The sequence below is a fragment of the Periplaneta americana genome, chromosome 2, assembly GCF_040183065.1.
Source record: "Periplaneta americana isolate PAMFEO1 chromosome 2, P.americana_PAMFEO1_priV1, whole genome shotgun sequence".
Lineage (NCBI taxonomy): Eukaryota > Metazoa > Arthropoda > Insecta > Blattodea > Blattidae > Periplaneta > Periplaneta americana.
The window spans coordinates 185,433,614-185,455,306 of NC_091118.1; the positions used below are offsets into that span (position 1 = coordinate 185,433,614).

The 21,693-nt window shown below is 35.0% G+C and overlaps 1 protein-coding gene and 1 non-coding gene across 2 annotated transcripts in view; both read left to right on the forward strand.

The window, feature by feature from the left end:
• The first annotated feature begins 1,297 nt into the window (after positions 1-1,297).
• The window catches only part of LOC138695216 (titin homolog), a 48,658-nt gene continuing 28,262 nt past the window's right edge, over positions 1,298-21,693 (forward strand). Inside the window, exons 1-2 of the mRNA XM_069819676.1 lie at positions 1,298-1,411; positions 15,652-15,695. Coding sequence (XP_069675777.1) covers positions 1,357-1,411; positions 15,652-15,695 — 99 coding nt within the window. The 5' untranslated portion in view covers positions 1,298-1,356. The remainder of the gene's footprint in view (positions 1,412-15,651; positions 15,696-21,693) is intronic.
• Positions 2,458-2,530, forward strand: TRNAD-GUC (transfer RNA aspartic acid (anticodon GUC)). The gene has a single exon. It is a non-coding gene; the product is annotated as a tRNA-Asp (tRNA).

A 21,693-nucleotide genomic window follows, 5' to 3' on the forward strand; every position in this document is an offset into this window, starting at 1 on the left:
GATTTTAATTTTTTGAAGATATTCCTTTATTCTACATTCATATAGCCATTTAATACTATCATCTCTCAATAAGTCTACTTTAAAAATAAGCCTATTACTTTCTTACTTGGAATTTTTAATATTTCTTTTATGCCATGGTGCTGGTATTCTAATAGGGGATACAATTAAATAATGATCTGTCTCTAATTCAGGACCTTTACAAGCTTTGACATCTAAAACGAAGCTAAACAATTTTTGATTACAAATGACATAGTCAATAATAGATTGTGATCCTCTTGCTTGCCATGTATATGTGTGTATATTTTTGTGTTTAAAGAAAGAATTCATTACTTTTAGATCATTGTAAATCACAAAATCTCGTAGTCGTTGTCCATTATTATTACAGGGTGTTTCGCCGTGTTTTCCAATGTGCCCTGTAACTTCATTATTACCAATTCTTGCATTGAAATCCCCTAATAAAAGTAACATGTCTGATTTATTAACTTTATTGATGATGATTTGTAATTGATTGTAAAACAACTTACTATTATCTTCATCTCCTTCCACAGGTGCATAGGTGCCTATTACTGTCATAAAACCTCTTCTAAATTTAATTCGAACTTCTATTAATCTTTCATTCCAAAATTTATAATAATCAATAGAGGAGCGTAGTGATTTATGAATCATTAAGATAATCCCAGCTCTTGCTCTTTCTTGTCTATTAACGCCACTGTATAATTGAATATAGTTATTTGTTTCTTTCGATCAGTTTTGTTTTCTTTTTGTTTCACTAATTGCTGCAATTTTGATACATTTTGTAAATAAATCCCAAGAAAAATATGAAAATGTCTGAAATAATTCAAATTACCCCCTTTACTCTATAAGAAAATGATTGCAACTTCCTTTAGTCATCATTCGAGTGATTCCCCTGAGCTTAATACTGTAAAAGTAAAAGAATCCTCCAATGTAAAAGTGACGTCGTGCTAGATTATGTAATGGGATACATACGTAGCGTGCATATTTTTTTACGGGTTAATAAGCACAAAAATATACGATAGTAAGAAGAAAACTTCACCACTGCAAACATGACAACGTGACAGAACCACAAGGTAACTGTTAATCTATCTTAATAAAGTGCTGTGGGTGGCTTAAAACAAAGATATGTATTATTTTCTACTTCCAACTTGATAATAAGATCTTCCAATACAAATTTGCATAATGCCAAGACAAGAACAGTATCGCATACCCGTTATGTTTGCCTGAATTATTCAACTTACTTTTGAGAGTACCCCCACAAACTGTTCACATAAAAGGCATAGAAGTAACTAAGTCTCTATTGTTAGTCTATTGAGACTGCTAGAGGACACAGGAAAGAAAATGGCTCTTAGGCATCTTCTCCTGTTTGCATTTGTGCTATTGTATACTTGTTCAGGTGAGTAGGTTCAAAGGAATCAAATATTCAGTTCTTCATTAACGTCGTAGGGTAAAGATTGGTAATATTGTGATACTAATAATATTATGATAGTTCTTTTTGAGAATTATTTTACAATTTTACTGAGCGAGAGGAAGATCGGTTTTTTGCGTCAACGTATTAAGGGGATGTTCGTGAGCAAGTTTCTGGACAAAACCGGTCCTTCTCTCGCTCAGTAAAATTGTAAAAAAATTCTCAGAAAGTATTATTAGTATCACAATATTACCAACGTTTAGCCTACATAAATATATTATTTAAGGACGATTTAATTCCAGATGTTATTTAGATAATAAAATTATGATTAATATTAAAGGAGAAAAATTCGCTCCGGTGCCGGGGATCGAACCCGGGTTCTTGGTTCTGCGTACCAAGCGCTCTGACCACTGAGCTACGCCGAATTCAATCCACAGCACCGGATCGAATTCCTCTCCAATGTTTCCCTTTGTGGCCTGACTCCAAGTTACGCATATATGTTGACGTTTATGTCCGATGTCAATTCCCATTATACTAGGAGCGCACTCAGCTGAGTGACTTGTTTGGCCGGGATTCCGCAGTTATATGCACTGCTAGCTGTAAGAATATTATGGATTTATTAATTTGTCCTACAGAATAATATCTGTAATATTGACAATTAATATTAGAGGAGAAAAATTCGCTCCGGCGCGGGGGATCGAACCCGGTTCCTTGGTCCTACGTACCAAGCGCTCTGACCACTGAGCTACGCCGAATTAAATCCACAGCACCGGATCGAATTCCTCTCCTTCAATGTTTCCCTTTGTGGCCTGACTCCAAGTTAGGCATATATGTTGACACTTATGTCCAATGTCAACTGCCGTTATACTAGGGGCGCACTCAGCTGAGTGACTTGTTTGGCCGGGATTCCGCAGTTATATGCGCCCCTAGTATAATGGTAGTTGACATCGGACATAAATGTCAACATATATTATAGATTTATTAATTTGTCCTACAGAATAATATCTGTAATATTGACAATTAATATTTGTGAATTCGGCGTAGCTCAGTGGTCAGAGCGCTTGGTACGTCGAACCAAGAACCCGGGTTCGATCCCCGGCGCCGGAGCGAATTTCTCTCCTCTAATATTAATTGTCAATATTATAGATATTATTCTGTAGGACAAATTAATAAATCCATCAAATTATTATGGTCCAGGGATTAAGAAGAGCAATCGTTCTGATAAATAACGTTTCACTGTTTGTAAATATCTCTTTAGAAAACGCATTTTGAGATCAGAAATTTTAAGAAAATGTTTTGGAACATATCTCCAAAGTTTCGAAACAATTTACTAGTTCTTTCATCAGGAATAATTAATCTTATTAGTTCGTATGGTAAGTCGCCATAGACCTGACAAAAATACTACATTTATATTCTGCCGAACACAAGTGGGCAAAATGTGTGTTACAACACAAAACAAATTCTGTAGGCGTCGTTAAGTAAGGCTGCTCCCCGAGCGAGAAACAAGACCAACCGTAGACATCAGTGCTGTATTTCTTATATTGGGTTATTTTACGACGCTGTATCAACATCTAGGTTATTTAGCGTCTGAATGAAATGAAGGTGATAATGTCGGTGAAATGAGTCCGGGGTCCAGCACCGAAAGTTACCCAGCATTTGCTCGTATTGGGTTGAGGGAAACCAGGTAACTTGCCCCGACCGGGATTCGAACCCGGGCCACCTGGTTTCGCGGCCAGACGCGCTGACCGTTACTCCACAGATGTGGACTTGTATTTCTTGTTCTCCCCACCTTGTCATTTTGTTGTCCTGCAGGCTGCATCAATTGTTCCTTACATTTTGCCCGCCACTGACTAAAAATAAATAATCAATTTCATGAAGATTATATACCATCTCATGAGTTTTATGCGTTCCGCAAAATTTAGTTTTTTTTTTATAATGTTGTGAATTATATTACTGTCTATAGTTCATTTTCATGGTCTATCATTTAACATGGGGAGGGAATTTTCTCATGGATGTTCGTCCAGTGTATCGAGATGGATTTGGGAAGCTATGATACGTAGCAAAATCTGGTTACGAAAACCAGCTATAGGGTAAAGATTTCGAATATGAGATCCGTTTGAAAAAATGGTAAAAAAACCTAGAGTTTAAAAAAATAAAATTGTATTCATTTATTATTCAATGACTATTTTAGTAAAAAAAAAAATCATACTTTCATAACCGTAATGTTGAAACATTTTTTAAACTAGAGATTATAAAAATATTAGCAAATCTTGTGTTTTGAAAATTGGTTCATCATGAGACCCTTCAATTATTTGTTCAAACAATATTTTCTGTGCTCCAAACGATACATTATGACGCAAAAACACATACGTATTTTTTAAAATGCGTTAAAAAATTATACAATTAATGACAAAAAGAGATATGCACAGAAATTCAACAGTCTTACATTAATGCACATAATACAAATTTCAATTATAACACTATTCAAATCTGTTGTGTAAACGAACTAATTTGTATTAAAATGGGACCTTGTCTCATATTAGAATACAGCTAGTGTCTCGTATTACATTACAAAAAAGTTATCTTCAGCGCCCAATAAATTTAGTACCAACTATTATGTACTTTGTATATTCTAGTAGTCACAAGTATAATGTAAAAATGCTTTTTCTTTACCTTTATAACTCTATATCCAAATGAAAAGATCAAATCAGAAAACTATAATAATGCAAATTTAATTAAACTGCCACAAAACATGTCGTGTAAGTTGTGCGAGACTTCGGTTTCTTAAAATGGCAGCTGTTTCATGTTACAGTTCAATAGATTTCAACACCCGCTTAAAAAAAATATACAGGGGTCTCAAATTAGGAAAGGACCTCATATTGAAACGGCGGGGGGAAATCATCGTGCTAAACACACGATACTTGCTTTCTGATTGGACGAACGTTCACTTCTGTTGAGACATCTGGACGTGAGAACAGCAGCCGGCTGGTCGGCCTCAGCCCTTCATGGGCTATCGCGCCATGGATTTAATTTAATTTAATTTAATTTAATCATTCAAAATATGTACATCCTTTGACACAGAAATTAGTCGCTGTTCAGAGACTAAGTCCCACCTCGAATTAGCTCGGGAATCATAGTGTGCGATGTTTACACGCGTGCATTTTACATAGAGAGATTCGAAGCCCGGTTTTTGTAACGACAACCAGTGTTCAGTACTTCTTACTCATCTTGCAATATAATAAGTTCTAATATTATTTACTATAACTGAATAAATAAATAAATAAATAAATAAATAAATAAATAAATAAATAAATAAATCTATATTAATAATAAATCTGTAGCCAAAATTTTTCTGGTAATTTTCGATTTTCCAAAAATAATTGGTGTTAACATGTATAATTAACCATCCTGAAACCGAAAATCGCTTTTTTGAAATTTTTGTTTGTAATGTCTGTCTGTCTGGATGTTTGTTACCTTTTCACGCGATAATGGCTGAACCGATTTATATGAACATTTGAATATAAATTAAGTTCGTTGTAACTTAGATTTTAGGCTATATGGCATTCAAAATACTACATTTAAAAGGGGGGTTATAAGGGGGCCTCAATTAAATAAATCGAAATATCTCGCTTATTATTGATTTTTGTGAAAAATGTTACATAACAAAAGTTTCTTTAAGAAAATTTCCGATAAGTTTTATTCTGTACAAAATTTTGATAGGACTGATATTTAATGAGATAAATGAGTTTTAAAATTACAATAAAAACGCCATCTAAGGCGCTGTACTGAAATAAAAACAAATGACTTCGTCTATAAGGGGCCTTGGACAACAACAATCGAAAGCTATTAAACATAGCCTAAGAGAATGTTTCTGTGTTTGTACGAAGTAATATCGGAAGCTGCTTAATTGTTTAATTATTATTTGACCATTGGAAAGTGTAGCTTCTCTAGATGGACATAATTCTACAATGTTATTACAGTAACTTCTGAAACATATAGCAAGTAATATAAAGTATACAAATTAAAACTAAATGATATGCCAATCTTCCTTAAACTATGGTTGCATGTAATAACAATTAAGAAACATGTTAAAGGAATTGTCATTGCACCAAATGAGTGCTCTCTGGACCAAAATGACCGCATTTTAATTATTTAAATACAATTTAAATTAAGTAACATATTAAACGATTTATCCTCCTATCAACACGAATGTTCCCTGGATCAAACGTCCTATTTTAATTATGTAATTACTTTATATTTATTTCTAACGGGTGCAGCGGAGCGCACGGGAACGGCTAGTAGATAAATAAATAAATAAACAAATAAATAAACAAATAAACTGCTTTCAAAATTGGTGTAGATCTTAATACTTTTTAGTGTTTTATAATACGGTTATAACAAGTTTTACAATATCTAAAAAGTCACATTCGAAACCAAACTATGTACCAATAAATATTAGGCACATGCAATCAAATTTTGAAACCCAATCAGATTGAAACCAGAGCAAGTCTTGAAGTATACAACACCTGAGTAGTTCTAACTTTAGTCTATGGTAGCGAAATTTCGATACTCCGAAAAGAAGATTAAATGAAGGGTTTTTTGAAAAAAAAAAACAACCGTAGTCCAAAAACATAAATTTTCAGGAAAAACAAAAAAAGACACTTCAAATATGAAACTCATCATGCCATTTCTTAAGGTATTGTAGAAACTTAGAAAAACTGAAGTACATTTATAATTTAAATTGCCTCATATAAATACATGTGTAAATGTAGGTAACTGTGGAGAATAGAATAGAATGTTTTATTTTCGCTGGCAGAGTTACGGTCATAAGTCCTTCTATTCCACTCAATCAAACTTAATCAATACAATAGCGACATAGGCCTACATTTTAAATTATGAATATTTAAAATACACTAAAGATTCTCCAGCAACATTCTTCAATAAATTTTAACAACTAGTATACATGTTTATTTAATTTGAAATAAAGCCTATACGAAAAAACAGTAACTTAATTTATGAGCTACTGTAATTCAATTCAATCTATACGCAATATGTAAAGAATTATAATTAATTTGAGATAGCTATAGTGGTTTTATGAACAAATACTCTGTTGTAGCTGAAGTGTGCCTCTCCTTCAAGATTATTTTTCTTTATTATATACTGTTTCTTCTACTGCCGTTGCCTACGTTTCTTCTATGTGGTTACTTCTGCACCTAAAGCTGACTCCATAACTAATACAACAGTTCGCGTGCAAATTATTTTTCTCAGAGTTGGTTTTTTGCCGCGTACGTAAGAAGCACTAGGCTACTACCAGTCTACTACAGTTCAAAATTATATGGATAAATGTTTGAAGATGATATGAATTGGATATTTGTAAATGCTACCATCGTCCTGGCTGGACATTAACTGTTTTCACAAAAGAAGTCTTTGGACTATGGTTGTTTTAAGAAAACCATTGAAAATTTCCACCCCTATAACATAATTATACGTATGGTGTTTTTTACAATAATCAATAATGTTTTTTTTTTTTTGGAAAGAATCAGACATTTACAAGCAAAACTTGTTACAATATATACTAAGAACGAATGCCGGAAAAAAATCTCTCTACAAATTTTGAATTACAGATCCGGAGGAAAGAGGACACTATGAAGACCTTTAAAACGTATTAAGTAACGATTTCTTTCATTTGTGTGCCGATACGGACCACCTGGTCGCAAACGTTCTGATGGGGGCAGATAAAGTTAAATTTTTTTCTTCCACCATGTTAATAATGTCAAAAGAAGTGCTTATACAAATTTTGGCCACTCGACCGCAATTACGAGGCCGTCCAGAAAGTGATTTTCCCTGGGGCTGTTTATAGAAAAAAAGCACAATTGATTAGAAATATTTATTGAAACAGATACAGCAATTGTTGCGCTATTTGTCAACATATCCCCCACTGAAATTGAGATATTTGTCATACCATGGGATCAATTTTTGTGTCGTAGAAGTCAACCGCCTCAGATCGCAACCAGCGTTTGACTGCGTCTGCACCTCTCTCTGTCGATCCAATGATATGGGAAATGCCTCAGTTCCGATGGAAAATATGTTGAAAAATAGCTCAACAATTGCTGTGTCCGTTCCAATAAATTTGTCCAATGAAATTGTGTTTTTTTTTCTGTTAGCGGCTCCTGGCGAACTTATTTTTTTACGGCTCTCGTAATTGCGGTCGAGTGGCCAAAATTTGTATAAGTACTTCTTTTGACATTATTAACATGGCGGAAGAAAAAAATTTAAGTTTTTTATCTGCCCCCATCAGAACGTTTGCTTGTATGATCTTGAATAATCACGATGATGATGATGATGATGACGATGATGATTACATGTAAATTCCTTTCTTGTCAACTAGTCAGCAATAGAGTAAAATCAGCCATCTGAAGAGATTGTAAATCTAGCTGCCTCTGTGAATATTCATCTAGACCTACGTATGACAAAGTTTATAACTGCAGAATGACCCATAATTTTATTACCTATCTCTTCCCTATCTAAAATCTTACACTGAAGTCGTAACGAAAGGCTAAAAGTAATTCTATTGATTATTAATTTTTCCGAGGAAATAATTTCTCCTTCCATACAAAATGTACAGTTCTTCTTCATGGACTATTTGAATCTTCATTGTATAGGGTAAATTAGGGTCTGTTGGACAGTCGGGCATGTTGGACACTTTGTACTTTAACGTGTTACCTCGCCACTTGTTGGCACAACTTTCTGCTGGAAGTCAATGACGGAAGTAGCCACGAGTGGGGCTACTTTCGTCATTGACTTCTAGCAGAATGTGGTGCCCACAAGTGGCGAGGTAACACGTTAAAGTACAAAGTGTCCAACATGCCCGACTGTCCAACAGACCCTAATTGCTTTTGTTTGTGTACCACTTCTAGAAATTTCTGAGAAATCTCTTTTTCGGCGAAGCACCTCTCGTCACCGGTCTGTAAATAAACAACCCGTCTCGTCCCCGGCTGAAATATGTTTCGTTAATCCAGGAACCCGTCTCGTCCCCGGCTTAAATATATTTCCAATTCTCGTGCATCGACTACTCGTATACACGACTGAGTGAAATGTTCACGGTGTAAACCAATTCGCATGTACCGACTATTGGCCACACTGCGAAAGATGGCGATGTGTGGGTGTTAGTGTTACAGGAAATACAGAAACACAGAATTGCCATATCAGTACCTACTCAACACAACATGTCGCAAATGAGTGAAATCTTGAGTCAGCGGAATAAAGAGTATTTGACGAACAATTGTTTCCGTTTTCTTTATTCCCACCGACAATATGGGCTGATTTTTCTGCACTGACCAAAACTACATACTTGTGAACCCTTTCACTCACACCTTGCCAATGCTTTCTACTTTCCATGCCCTTCTACAGACACTTTTATAAAAACTCTACTTGACTTTCAATCAGATACCCATGTTAAGTGTAAAAGCATAAATTATCCTTTTAAACATTCTCTTCATATCCGCAAAAAGTTGGATTTATCAGAAAAGTACATGGTCAAGTATGACGGATACTCACGCCTGTAATTTGTAAGGATAATGTCACACAGTTACAGTTAAAATGAGACCTTGTTTACTTTTAAGTATGTGACTTATTTATTTTTAAGTAATTTCATTATTTGATGGCATTTTTTATAAAACTGACACCATTTTACTCATGAAAGACAAACTTTTTAACCACACCAACCTGCAAAATGTTTGCGCAGTCCCAAGTCTGCACAAAGTGGAAGGAAATATTTTGTCTTTACCTGGTTTCACCTCTTCTTACACGGGCAGAGCATAGTTGCGCCCCACGGTCAGATAAAATGCAGCAGATAAAAAAAGGGTCCCTGTTTTGTGGGCACAGTTGCGCCCCGTTCCCATCAGGTAGAGAAAAGTGGATGGCATAGTTGCGCCCCGATGAAATAGGTAGAGAAAAAGACACTACGGAAACTCGAGCCTCGTAATCAACCAACCTTATTGATTTCTTATGCGATTTAATATTCATTATCGATACCGTTAAAATGAACTCCATGAAGTTGGCAGTATTTTATTAACTGTTTTTCTACTGTTTATGCAGTGATTATCGGTAGCCTACCGTTAAAATGAACACCATGAAGTTGGCAGTATTTTATTAACTGTTTTTCTACTGTTTATGCAGTGATTATCGGTAGCCTACCGTTAAAATGAACACCATGAAGTTGGCAGTATTTTATTAACTGTTTTTCTACTGTTTATGCAGTGATTATCGGTAGCCTACCGTTAAAATGAACACCATGAAGTTGGCAGTATTTTATTAACTGTTTTTCTACTGTTTATGCAGTGATTATCGATAGCCTACCGTTAAAATGAACACCATGAAGTTGGCAGTACTTTATTAACTGTTTTTCTACTGTTTATGCAGTGATTATCAATAGCCTACCGTTAAATGAACACCATGAAGTTGGCAGTACTTTATTAACTGTTTTTCTACTATTTATGCAGTGATTATCAATAGCCTACCGTTAAAATGAACACCATGAAGTTGGAGGTACTTTATTAACAGACATATTCAAATGAGTGAGCAGTTGGAATATGGGGCTTAGCAGTCTTTGACATTTTATTAATGATTTTCACACCGTCTGCGGCGTATAGTGAGGTTAATTTAAAATGAATGTTAAGTTTAGTGAAAAGGGTGAAGAGTTAATAATAATTCACAATGGTTCTAAGTTTCAATTTTCGAAATCCTGTACCGTAGGGTTAAGATATCAATGTACAAACAAAAAATGCAGTTCATTTATTGTGTGTGATCGATAAAAAAGTGTTATTTTAAATAGTAAAATTGATCATATGCTAGGCCTACCTGATTTCAATGCAGCTATCACTGTAATATTTGTAAGTAATTTGTTTATATTATGACAATCACTTTCGTGTGTACTATGCCCATCGAGGCGAAACTATGCCATGTCCCTTCTGCTACCTGATTTCTTCGGGGCGCAACTATGCCATGTCCCTTCTACTACCTGATTTCTTCGGGGCGCAATTATGCCATGCCTAGGCCTCCCAATTGACCGCGGGGCGCAACTATGCCATACCGTCTTACACACCCAATACGAGTTGGGCTATAGGATTAACGCGCCGAAAATTAGGTCGGGACGAGTTGGACTACTGCATTAACGCACCGAAAATTACGTCGGGACGAGTCGGTCAATTCTGGGGCGAGACGGGCTATGCCCTGTTTTTTTCCTCGCCTCCTAAATCCGGGCAGTGAAAATAGAGTTTTTTTTTTTTTTACTTTTGTAGAACTTAGTAATTACTGAAGGTGTGAAGGTATAAACACTATAGCCTATCAGTAGCGTAGGTGTTCTTATTATTCTGAAACATACATACGAAAATAAGTAGATAAGTGTATGTGACCTAGCTTGAATTATCACGTATGTAAATTAAATAGTCTAACCGTTATCGGTGCGCTTAAATAATAGGCTACATTTATTTATATTTGAATTAATACACTTTCTTTGAAAATGTAAATCACCCAAGTCCAAAGGAGAAAAATAACAAAAACTAACACGTAGGTCTACTATTATATTAGATAAACTAGCCGTACTCGTGCGCTCCGCTGCACCTGTTAGAAATAAATATAAAGTAATTACATAATTAAAATAGGACGTTTGATCCAGGGAACAACTTTTACAACAGCGCAAGATAATCTGCTTCGCTCATTACCCAATTTTTTTTGCATTGCATTTATTGCATATATATTTTATGTATTTTAACACGATTCAATTGAGCATAGTTAAAATATGAATTATAAAATAATGGATTGCCAAGCTAGCGTACTATTACTGCACAATAAATCAATACACTCTCGTTGTTCGTTAATTCTCTGAGATTAAAATGAGTGTACATAAATATTATTTTAATCAAATTTTCTGTGCATAAGAAGCTATTTTAATCTTACCTGTCCTCGATTTACTCAGACGTTACTGTAATAACATTATAACATTATGTCCATCTAGAGAAACTACACTTTCGAATGGTGAAATAATAATTAATTATGCAAATCGGTTAATTTAGCTTCTGATATTACTTCATACAAACACAGAAACATTCTCTGTAGGCTATGTTTAATAGCTTTCGATTGTTGATGTCCAAGGCCTCTTATAGACGAAGTCATTTGTTCTTAATTCATTGCACCGTCTTAGATGGCGTTATTTTAATTTTTAAAACTCATTTATCTCATTAAATATCAGTCCTATCAAAATTTTGTAAAGAATAAAACTTATCGGAAATCATTTTTAAAGAAACTTTTGTCATGTAACATTTTTCGCAAAAATCAATAATAAGCGAGATATTTCGATTTATTTAATTCAGGCACCCTTATAACCCCTCTTTTAAATAAAGTATTTTGAATGCCATATAGCCTAAAATCTAAGTTACAACGAATTTAATTTATATTCAAATTTTCATATAAATCGGTTCAGCCATTATCGCGTGAAAAGGTGACAAATATCCAGACAGACAGACAAAAATTTCAAAAAAGCGATTTTCGGTTTCAGGATGGTTAATTATACATGTTAACACCAATTATTTTTGGAAAATCGAAAATTACCAGAAAAATTTCGGCTACAGATTTATTATTAGTATAGATTAGGGCTTACTCCGTGGTTAAATATAATAAGGCGAATAATAACAGTTATGCCAGTTGGGGAAAATTCTTCAAAAGTATGGTAGATTTGGAGTAACTTCGGCATTTTTGGAGACTATCACACTTTTACTACGTCATACTACCTTTGACCAATAAAACGGTACGAAAGGACGTATTTCAACCAATCATGGCTGCTTATCGCACAATTTTATCGCGTTCCTAGCATTTGTTTAATTTTATCGCGTCCTTAGCATTTGTTTAATTTTTATCGCGTCCCTAGCATTTCTTTAATTTTATCGCGTCCCTAGCATTTCTTTAATTTTATCGCGTCCCTAACATTTGTTTAATTTTATCGCGTCCCTAGCATTTGTTTAATTTTATCGCGTCCCTAGCATTTGTTTAATTTTATCGCGTTCCTAGCATTTGTTTAATTTTATCGCGTCCCTAGCATTTGTTTAATTTTATCGCGTCCCTAGCATTTGTTTCTTTGTTTGCCAACATTTCAAACTGTGCTGGTCTGGACGTAAAAAAAAAAAAAAAAAAACAGAAAATTACAAACCACTCTAGTCGATGCACAGCAGTTTCAAATATGACTCGTATTGGCATTCAAGAACAAGAATTAATAAAGATCACTGGTCATACCTATGCATCTTCCCTGAAATCCTATTTACAAATAAATGAAGAGCACCATTCGTAAATCCTGAATAAGTTGAGGAATACACCATGTAGGCCTACATCAACGAGCTCCACTTCTTTTACGCACACGTCCAATATAACATCAACTGAACCACCAACCACTAAAACATTCAAACTTGAAAATTGTACATTCAATGATTATTCCTTTTAAAATTAATGTTCATTTTTTATGTCATCCTCGTTAATTAAAACTTTTCTAACACTCGTATATATTATTTAGGTTATGTTATAGCTTCTGCTATATGATATTATGGATAGTCACGTATCGGAGATTAATATTAAGATTTATTGAAAATCATCTGTCAAGTGACGTTGATTACTGGGATCCGGATAATTGAAGTGGAATGCAACTGTTTTAATAAAAATGAAACTGAATCAACAAAGCCTTCTTGACCAGTAACACTGCCATCGTGATCTAGATCGAGAAGGCATTGCTAGTAATCGTCTACAGAGTTCAATGAAGATTCCATAGTTGGCACAACTGATAGCAAGATAATAGCTAATCATAACACACTACTGCCATCTAGCATGCATCTAGCGTAATATTTGTAATGCTGAGATGGTACAATAATACATTTGAAGACAGTTGTATTTTCGTAAGTCAATTAATATTTTATGCTCGACCATGCCGAAATGTAGTAATTATACACCTGGTAGCAGTCCTTTAATGCATGTCATTAAAGTACACCTACTCATTAAAGTACAGGTGTTCAGCCAATGACAAGTCAGCTTTGTACCGTTATAAAACCTCAGCCAATGACAAGTCAGCTTTGTACAGTTATAAAACCGCAAGTATCGATTATTCTCGGATATGCAATCGAAAGAGAATTAGCGAAAAGTCACGGAGGCTGGAAATCCAATACTGTCGCAGAAGGTTATGTTCTGTTATTATAATAATTAGCGTTAATTGTAAATAATATTCAAATAAATTCAATTTGTCATCTCGTTTTTCAATGTCTAATTTAATTTCAATGTTATATCGAAGTTAATATTTAGTTTACTCTGTAGGTTCTTATAGGCTATCAAGGTCAATGTGGACATCTGTTCCTCGGAAAAAATCAATACTTTCGCGTCTGCGCACATCTCACAATTTACGAGGTATTGCTCAAGGTCAGTTAGATACAAATAAAATGAATAATTTCAAGTTAGAAATATGGTCGAGCATAAAAAGTCGTATGAAACTCGCCTATAATGGTAATTAAGAAGCTCGTATGAAAATTATGAAACTCGCTTGCGCTCGTTTCATAAACATCCATACTCGCTTCTTAATTGCTATCATTATAGGCTCGTTGCATAATATAATATTATTGTAGTGGAGTACTCCGTTACTTTTAATCTTTATATACTTCTTTCTAATCGTGTAATAGTCAATTAAATCCCACTCGAGTTTTGATTTTCTCTAGATAAATCAAAACCTCTAGTGAGATTACTGTTGACCATTTCGTTTATATGAACGTCATTCCATTTTCGACCAATGAAGTGTAATGAAATTTTGAATTCCAACCAATCACAGTCAGACTTTGCGATAATTTCTGCAGCTAAATTTATCGCTATCAATTTATCGCATGGTCGTTCTTTTGTTTAGTCGTTGTCGCCAACTGTTTCCCCGTAAATTGATGATCATGAATACATTGAGATGCAACTACACGGTTAAACTTTTCTTTCTACTTTAAAGCAATGAATGCAAGATTGATATTTAATATTAATTAATATATTTACGCAGTGAAGACCACGTTCAAAACGGCGCACCATGTAGACACAAAATATTTATACATCTTAATTGAACGTACCTTTTAAACTTGATTATATTCTTCCCAGATTGTACGCATACGCGATTGGAATACTGAACTGTGTAGATGCAGCTTTAGTTCCGTTACACACTACAGCGAGAATGCGTTTGTCTAGCTATAAAAAATGCTTTCGTGTAGCACTCATTGTAAGTAACGGTCGAAACAAGGCACAGCTGACATTGGTCCTGTTTCCACAGGTAGGCCTAACGTAACCTATAAAATTGTAGCCTATAACATTTGTATTGAAATTAAACAATTAATAGACGTTCAAATTTATGTAACATCATCGCATATCAAACTCAAAGACCTTGCATAGCAATAATGTCTTTGATCAAACTGCCTTTCGTATGGCGTAATAAAATTCGTGTTTTAATTAGGCCTATCTATACAGAGATGGCTTCACTGTGTAGCAACATGTCTCACTGTGAATACATAAGCATTGGTATATAGCTGTCCCCACTGTTACTGTTAAATTAAATTATGATTTCAGCAGATAATGAAAATGTATTTGTTATAATAGGCCTAATAAGAGAAATGTGCAGTACATGTAATTAACAATGTTAAACCTGTATTTCGCTTTTCGCAATTGGCATTACTGAATAATAACATCGAATTTCTTTATTGCAATAATCGATATTCATCTACGAGTATTTCAACTTCACAATGACTGAATAGGTCACGTATTCGTTAATATACAATTATTAACATTTTGTGATCGAATTTTAGGGATATATTATTTAAATTTTTATTTTATTCACGAAATAGTCCTAATAAATGTCACTCGAGGTCTGAGATTTCCCAGATAAATCCACTCGCTTCGCTCGTGGATTTATCGGTAGATCTCAGACCTCTCGTGATATTACTACAGATAATTTCATATTTTCACCTATAACCATGTCACAACGAAACAAGTTTGCCTACAGGCTTGAAGCTAGCACAGATTTTTCACCAGTCCTGGGACTCCTCGCAGAATTTCTAGATAAGGCAATATTCTCCTTTTCAAATTCCCTCTCTCGCCGGTGTTACTGTCAAAATATAATAGAATGGAATAAGTAGATACAATTTACAATCACGATTTTGAATTTATTTCCTTCACAGGTCCGGGCTATCTTGCGCCGCTTGGAGCAGAGCGGGAGGACGAGGTAAGTTCTGTTTACTAATAAATTGGAACATCTCCATTGAAAAGCTTTAAAATATAAAGTGAGATTCAGTAATGTCTTTTAGATAGAAATGGGCCAGGATGCTACGGTAGGCCTATTTAAACCTTTGGAACAGATGCATTATAGGACCCACCCTAAATATAAAAACATGTTAAGCCACAAAAAAAAAAAAGGTCAACGGAAGTTGCGTTCTATCAATTAAATGATCGATTTATATTGTTTTCATTATGTTGCTAACCAATCAATATTGTTGTAAGTTAGTTTGATCATAATCATGGCGGCAATATCGAATGCTATAGTTACCGGTAAATAAAAAAAAGAAGTGGATCAAATTCTCCCTCTTGATTTAAAATGTAGGCCTCGAAATGGAAATCATGCAATTATAAATAAGTTGTAAACTTTTGAGTTGCTTGTTCCATGAATAAAGACATGTAGGCTATGTTTATGGTTTTTTATGAGAATGTGGTTTACTTAGAAGTGAAATGTTTTGCGAAACATGCAATCCTGGGATGAGACTGAAGAAATTTAAAAGTAAACGAGATGAACTCCTGTGGAGATGTCATTGGAAATTACCTACAAGGTATTGAATGATAGACACAGGAACGCCGTATCATAGCACTTTGTGAAATCACTCGGATAACGGAGAAGATGAAACGGAACATCTCCAGTGAAGTCCATGGTAAAATGCTAATTTTACACCAATTTTGTTTTTAATTCTTTGGTTCAGGAAAAATACTAGTAAAAATGTGTTTTTGTAAAAGACTAGTATTTTCCCTGGACCAAAAATGCAGTATAAATGACTAGAATTAATATTTTATAATATATTATAAAGATGACTAATATGAACTTAATTTTATTGTTATATTAATATCAATGTTGTATTGTTTGAAAGTTTAATGTTACTGTGTTTAAAGTTTAGTTTTGGTTTGTTTCTTTAACTTTATTTTGAATAAAATTTAATATATTGTATAACAAAGGTGACTAATATGAGCTTAATATAATTATTGTTGGTTTTATTAAATTATACATGTTTATAGTACTATGTATTTAATATTGTTAAGATGGCATACTTGATATAATAATCGAAAATATACAATATATAATCGATACTATGGAATACTCGGGGTGGGTCCTATAATGCATCTGTTTCAAACCTTTTTGTAATTCACACCGATACCCTCAAGCACCTACTTACCCGAGTTAAGGCTGGTTCACAATAAACCGGGAAGGGAAACGACAACGAGAACGAGAACGGAAATAATGTTAAAATAAATGTATTTAAATGTGAGCATTCACAATAGTTAATTGTGAATGCTCATATATAAATACATTTATTTTAACAATATTTCCGTTCTCATTCTCGTTTCCGTTCCCGGTTTATTGTGAACCAGCCTTTACAACACATACAACAAAGAACAAAGTGACCAACATGTGACAAGAGATACCTTTACACCTGAGAGTGTTTACTATGTCGAGTCCAGACGGGCTTATCAACAAAACTGCAATTTTACAGTACAGCCACAAAAAGATGGAATGGTTTTTCCTTTTATTGTTTTCACAACAAGGTAGGCTATTTTGATTCTTTCTCATGTCCATTGTAATTCTCAAATGATTGTTTTCGAACATAAAAGATTTCCATTACAAATATCGCAAAATTTGTTGTTACGTCCTTATGATTATGATGGAAGTAGAAAGTGGAATGTGAAGAATCGATTTAGTGTTGCGTTATCTACACCAAAACCCAGTTGATTTAGCAATTTTTTCATTACACCTAGCAGGTGTACCCTCAATTCTAGGAGCTGTTAATTTCATTTCTACAACAATTAATATAAAACCAATTAATATAAAACCGGAACGATTCCCCTATTCGTGTGGTCATGGTATATCTAATATGCCTTTATTTTTGGGTTACAAATCATACAAGGTGTTTGACTCTGGTTGGAGAGAATACTTTGGTGGTCAGGGTATATATTTATTGTTTGTATATATGGGTAAAATTAATCAGTGGTGACTGGATACTCTTTTACTAGCCGAGTCCAGCATCAAGTCAAATTCCGGATCTAGTAATTCAAACTTCAGCTCTGAGGGTGCTATTCATAGACATTTCGCAGCACGCGCTACGAGCGTACTAAGCTAGCCCCGGCTATCCACGGGTTACTAGTACAGAATTCAAATCATATCCTATCGCTAACACTGGTTTATGAATACGAAAAACGCTGATAATCCACCGAAAGCCCGCGCTAAAAATGTCTATGAATACTGAAGTCCTATATCAAATATATCTGCATGGAAATATCATATGTACTTCGGTACATTAAAATAATATATATGATATGCGTAAATCACTTCGTGATTTAAGACGGCGCTTATTCTGTCGGATCCCGGCCAACTAGTCACTCATAACAAGTGCACCTCAGCACATGTGTGGACTTCAATCCTACGTTCATAGACATCTATGACGTAGTGCAGAGGGCGGCCACTAGAGGGAATCCAAGAGTTGGAACTTAAACCGACACGATTCTGTCCGACACCAAGATGGGTATCCGGTGTGGCTTAGTGGATAAAGCATCAGCACGTAGAGCTGAAAACCTGGGTTCAAATCCTGGCGCCGGAGAGAATTTTTCTCCGTTCTATTACTCTTTCATCGCTTATTATTAGCTCATTTAATATACAATATTTGATATAAAATTATTAAATTTACGGTTATGAACGATGAGAACCGGTTGTTAAAAAATTAGAACGCCACCACTGCATAAATCTTCATATTTGCGTTTTTCTTCGGTGGTGATTGCCTCTCCACTCTTACAGTCTTCCTGTTTTCTAAGGCTTTACTAAGCTGATTCCTGGATGAAATCCGCGTCGCTTTGCATTCAGGACCCTGGAAATAATTAAATATATAATCGGAATTTTTTTCTTTTAGTTTTCGTTGAGAGTTACTGAGATACTGTAATATATAAATTAATATCAAATTTTAAGCCACAGGCGTAGCTCAGTCAGCTAGGGCGCTTGTCTGCCGATCGGGAGTTGCGCTCAGGTGGGATTCAATTCCCGTTTGGGCTGGTTATCTGGTTGGGTTTATTTCCGAAGTTTTTCCCAACCGTAAGGCAAATGTCAGGCAATCTATGGTGAATCCTCGGTCTCATCTCGCCAAATATCATCTCGTTATCACCAACCCTATCGACGCTAAATAACCTTGTAATTAATATAGCATCATTAAATAACCAAGTAGAGAATATCAAATGTCAAACTTTTCCCTCCAAATAATACGTGTCATGACACATAAAGTAGTATGTGTGACTCATTGGAATATGCAGGTGCGCTGTTGTCTCTAGTAGAACAAACCGTCCAGTACAGGTTCCGTCACGCATACCTAGTCGTACGCATACGACTATTTTGACTAATTGTACGACCGAACTCTACTGTTCTCCAACCAGGAGATAAACCGTGAAAGGAATGTGCTTACTATTGCGTCATCTATTGGAGCGAAGTAGATAGATAATTTTAGAGTTATAACGTCAGTTTAAAAATCATGCGCTCTCCTCCATATGTTATTTCCTGTATGGAGGGATTAAAAGACCAAGAGGTTAACAGTGATCTAATTTTGTAACTAGGGTAGTATAAAAATGTGTTATGGTTTGTGCTTTGAGAGATAGCCAATAGAAATATGAGTACCCACGTGTGTGACCTTATGACATCTTATGACATCAACATTCATTCACAGCATCACCCCGCTTCCCTTCATTCCCTGGAGACTTTCTCGTGGTTGGGGTACGGTATGTCGTACGCTATTTTGTACGACTATTTTAATGAAGGAACAAAATTATTTTGGAACTTCTATACGTAAAATAAAATTAAAGGTTAATTCGTCTCTTTTCAGACAAGTTTCCTTCATTCAATATGTCGTTGAAAAAAAACATGCTTTAAGGGTATGAAAGATGTTTTTAAAATCGATATGGTGGCTACGCTAGCCATGCAAGTCATTATTGGTCATCTTCAGCTCTAGGTTTCATTGCACAGCGCGGTTATGTCAAAGCAATACGAGTTCAGAGATCTGCTATCTTCCTTATACAGGGACATTATTTTATTTTTACTTCAATTTTTATTGTACCTGAGTTTTTGAATGTACTTCACTCCCACCCCTTCCACTAGTAAACTCCAACACAACCAAGGCCGCGTACATGCAGTCAAGGAGTACTGAGTATAGTACGTTCCAGAAATATGTTCGCGTTTTCTAGTGACGAAACAGCTTTCAATATTGAATCATATTTTCGCACAGGTGCTGTCGTCCGTTTGCCTACGTCGCATCCCGATTTTCCCCACCTGCTTCTGCTCACGCCGCTGAAAAGGCTAGTGGCTGGGCTGTCTTAGTCTTTTCTGAAAACATTAATTTCTGTTAGGAATTGGACGTCTACGTAATATTATGCAACTGTTTAAAATAACTTAAATAAAAGGGCCTCGTTAAATAATTAACTGTCACGTGATTTCCCACCTTTCTACGATCCTCCGACATAACTACTTGGACGGGCAGTAGATAGCATGTCTGAGTAATTTTATTTCTTCGGATCGGACAGAAATGAAGATTGAATTTACAGTACGTAAGGTACGTTTTTACAGAGTAGGTACAGAATTATTTCAACATGAGTTATTAGTACGAAGGACGAAACTGGTAATTGGAATTAGGTACAATAGTCTATAGTGCGATAATATGCACAAAAGGACTGAACCCTGTATCGAAATGAACGGTAACCATTTTCAAAAATGTGTTTAAATATCCATATTATGATTATTTTACAATTTAACTTCATTCTCTATATTGTACGCTAATGTGCTGTAGACAGTATAATATACACTGCAGAATGAATACGTTCGCATGGATAACTCAGTTCGTGAGTAAAAACACTTATTGTTAATACTGCACTGTATTTTGATTACACAAAAACTTAATGAAAATTATCAAACTCGAGATTGCGATATTTCCTAGTTTACGTAAATGGATTAACTACTTTTCTTCCCTCCTATACCTAGTAAAGTGATTTGTTTTTATTTTACGCAGTATCATCGAACTCCAGTCGTGGGAAGGGGTAGCAAAAGGTATAGCCAGGTTAATATTAAAAATGTTAGTAAAAATAAAATGATGTCCCTGTATATTCGGCAATGGAAGTCTTTTATCAATGAAACAGTACCGCAGTAGGATTAAGAAGTCTAAACGCGTTGTCGGATTTGAGTGGACTGCAGGTGTATTAATTTGATGCAATTATCAGCTGAGCATTGATTAATTCTTCTTCTTAATTCAGCGGTTGCTTCTAATTCCTGTCCACCATAAGGATCTATCATTCGACTGTCCATCTTCTAAGTCGAATTTAGTCATAACTTTTTTCACACTACCACACCAACTTAAACGAGTCCTTCCTCTTTTCCTTCTTCCTGTGGGGGACCAATGAATTATCCGTCTGGGCCACCTATTCTCCTCCATTTTTGTACATGTCCGTACCACTGCAGTATCCGTTCCTCAACCCTGTTTACTACAGTTTCTTCTGCTTCCATCTCTGCTCTAATAAAATCATTTCTTACATGCTGCAACCGAGACACACTCATACTTCGACGTAACCCATCCTTCTCAGTGCTCTCCAACTTTTTATTCCATCTATCATTCAAAGTCCAACACTCCGACCCATACAAAAGGACACTCTCTACCATTGTTTTAATATATGTTTTTCTAGTTGCTTTTGTCATTTCTCTGTTCCAAAGGATAGCATTCAAGGATCTAGTTATTTTTCTCGCTTGGCTGATTCTATTATCTATGTCCTTTTCACAAGTACCAGAACTATCTATAATTGATCCTAAATATTTAAACTGGCTGACATTCTTAATTATTACACCATTTACAACCAAGTCCTCTCCCTTCCCTCCAACAACCATATATTCTGTCTTCATAAAATTTACTTTCAATCCGTGTAGACTATAGTCACTTACAAGCTTG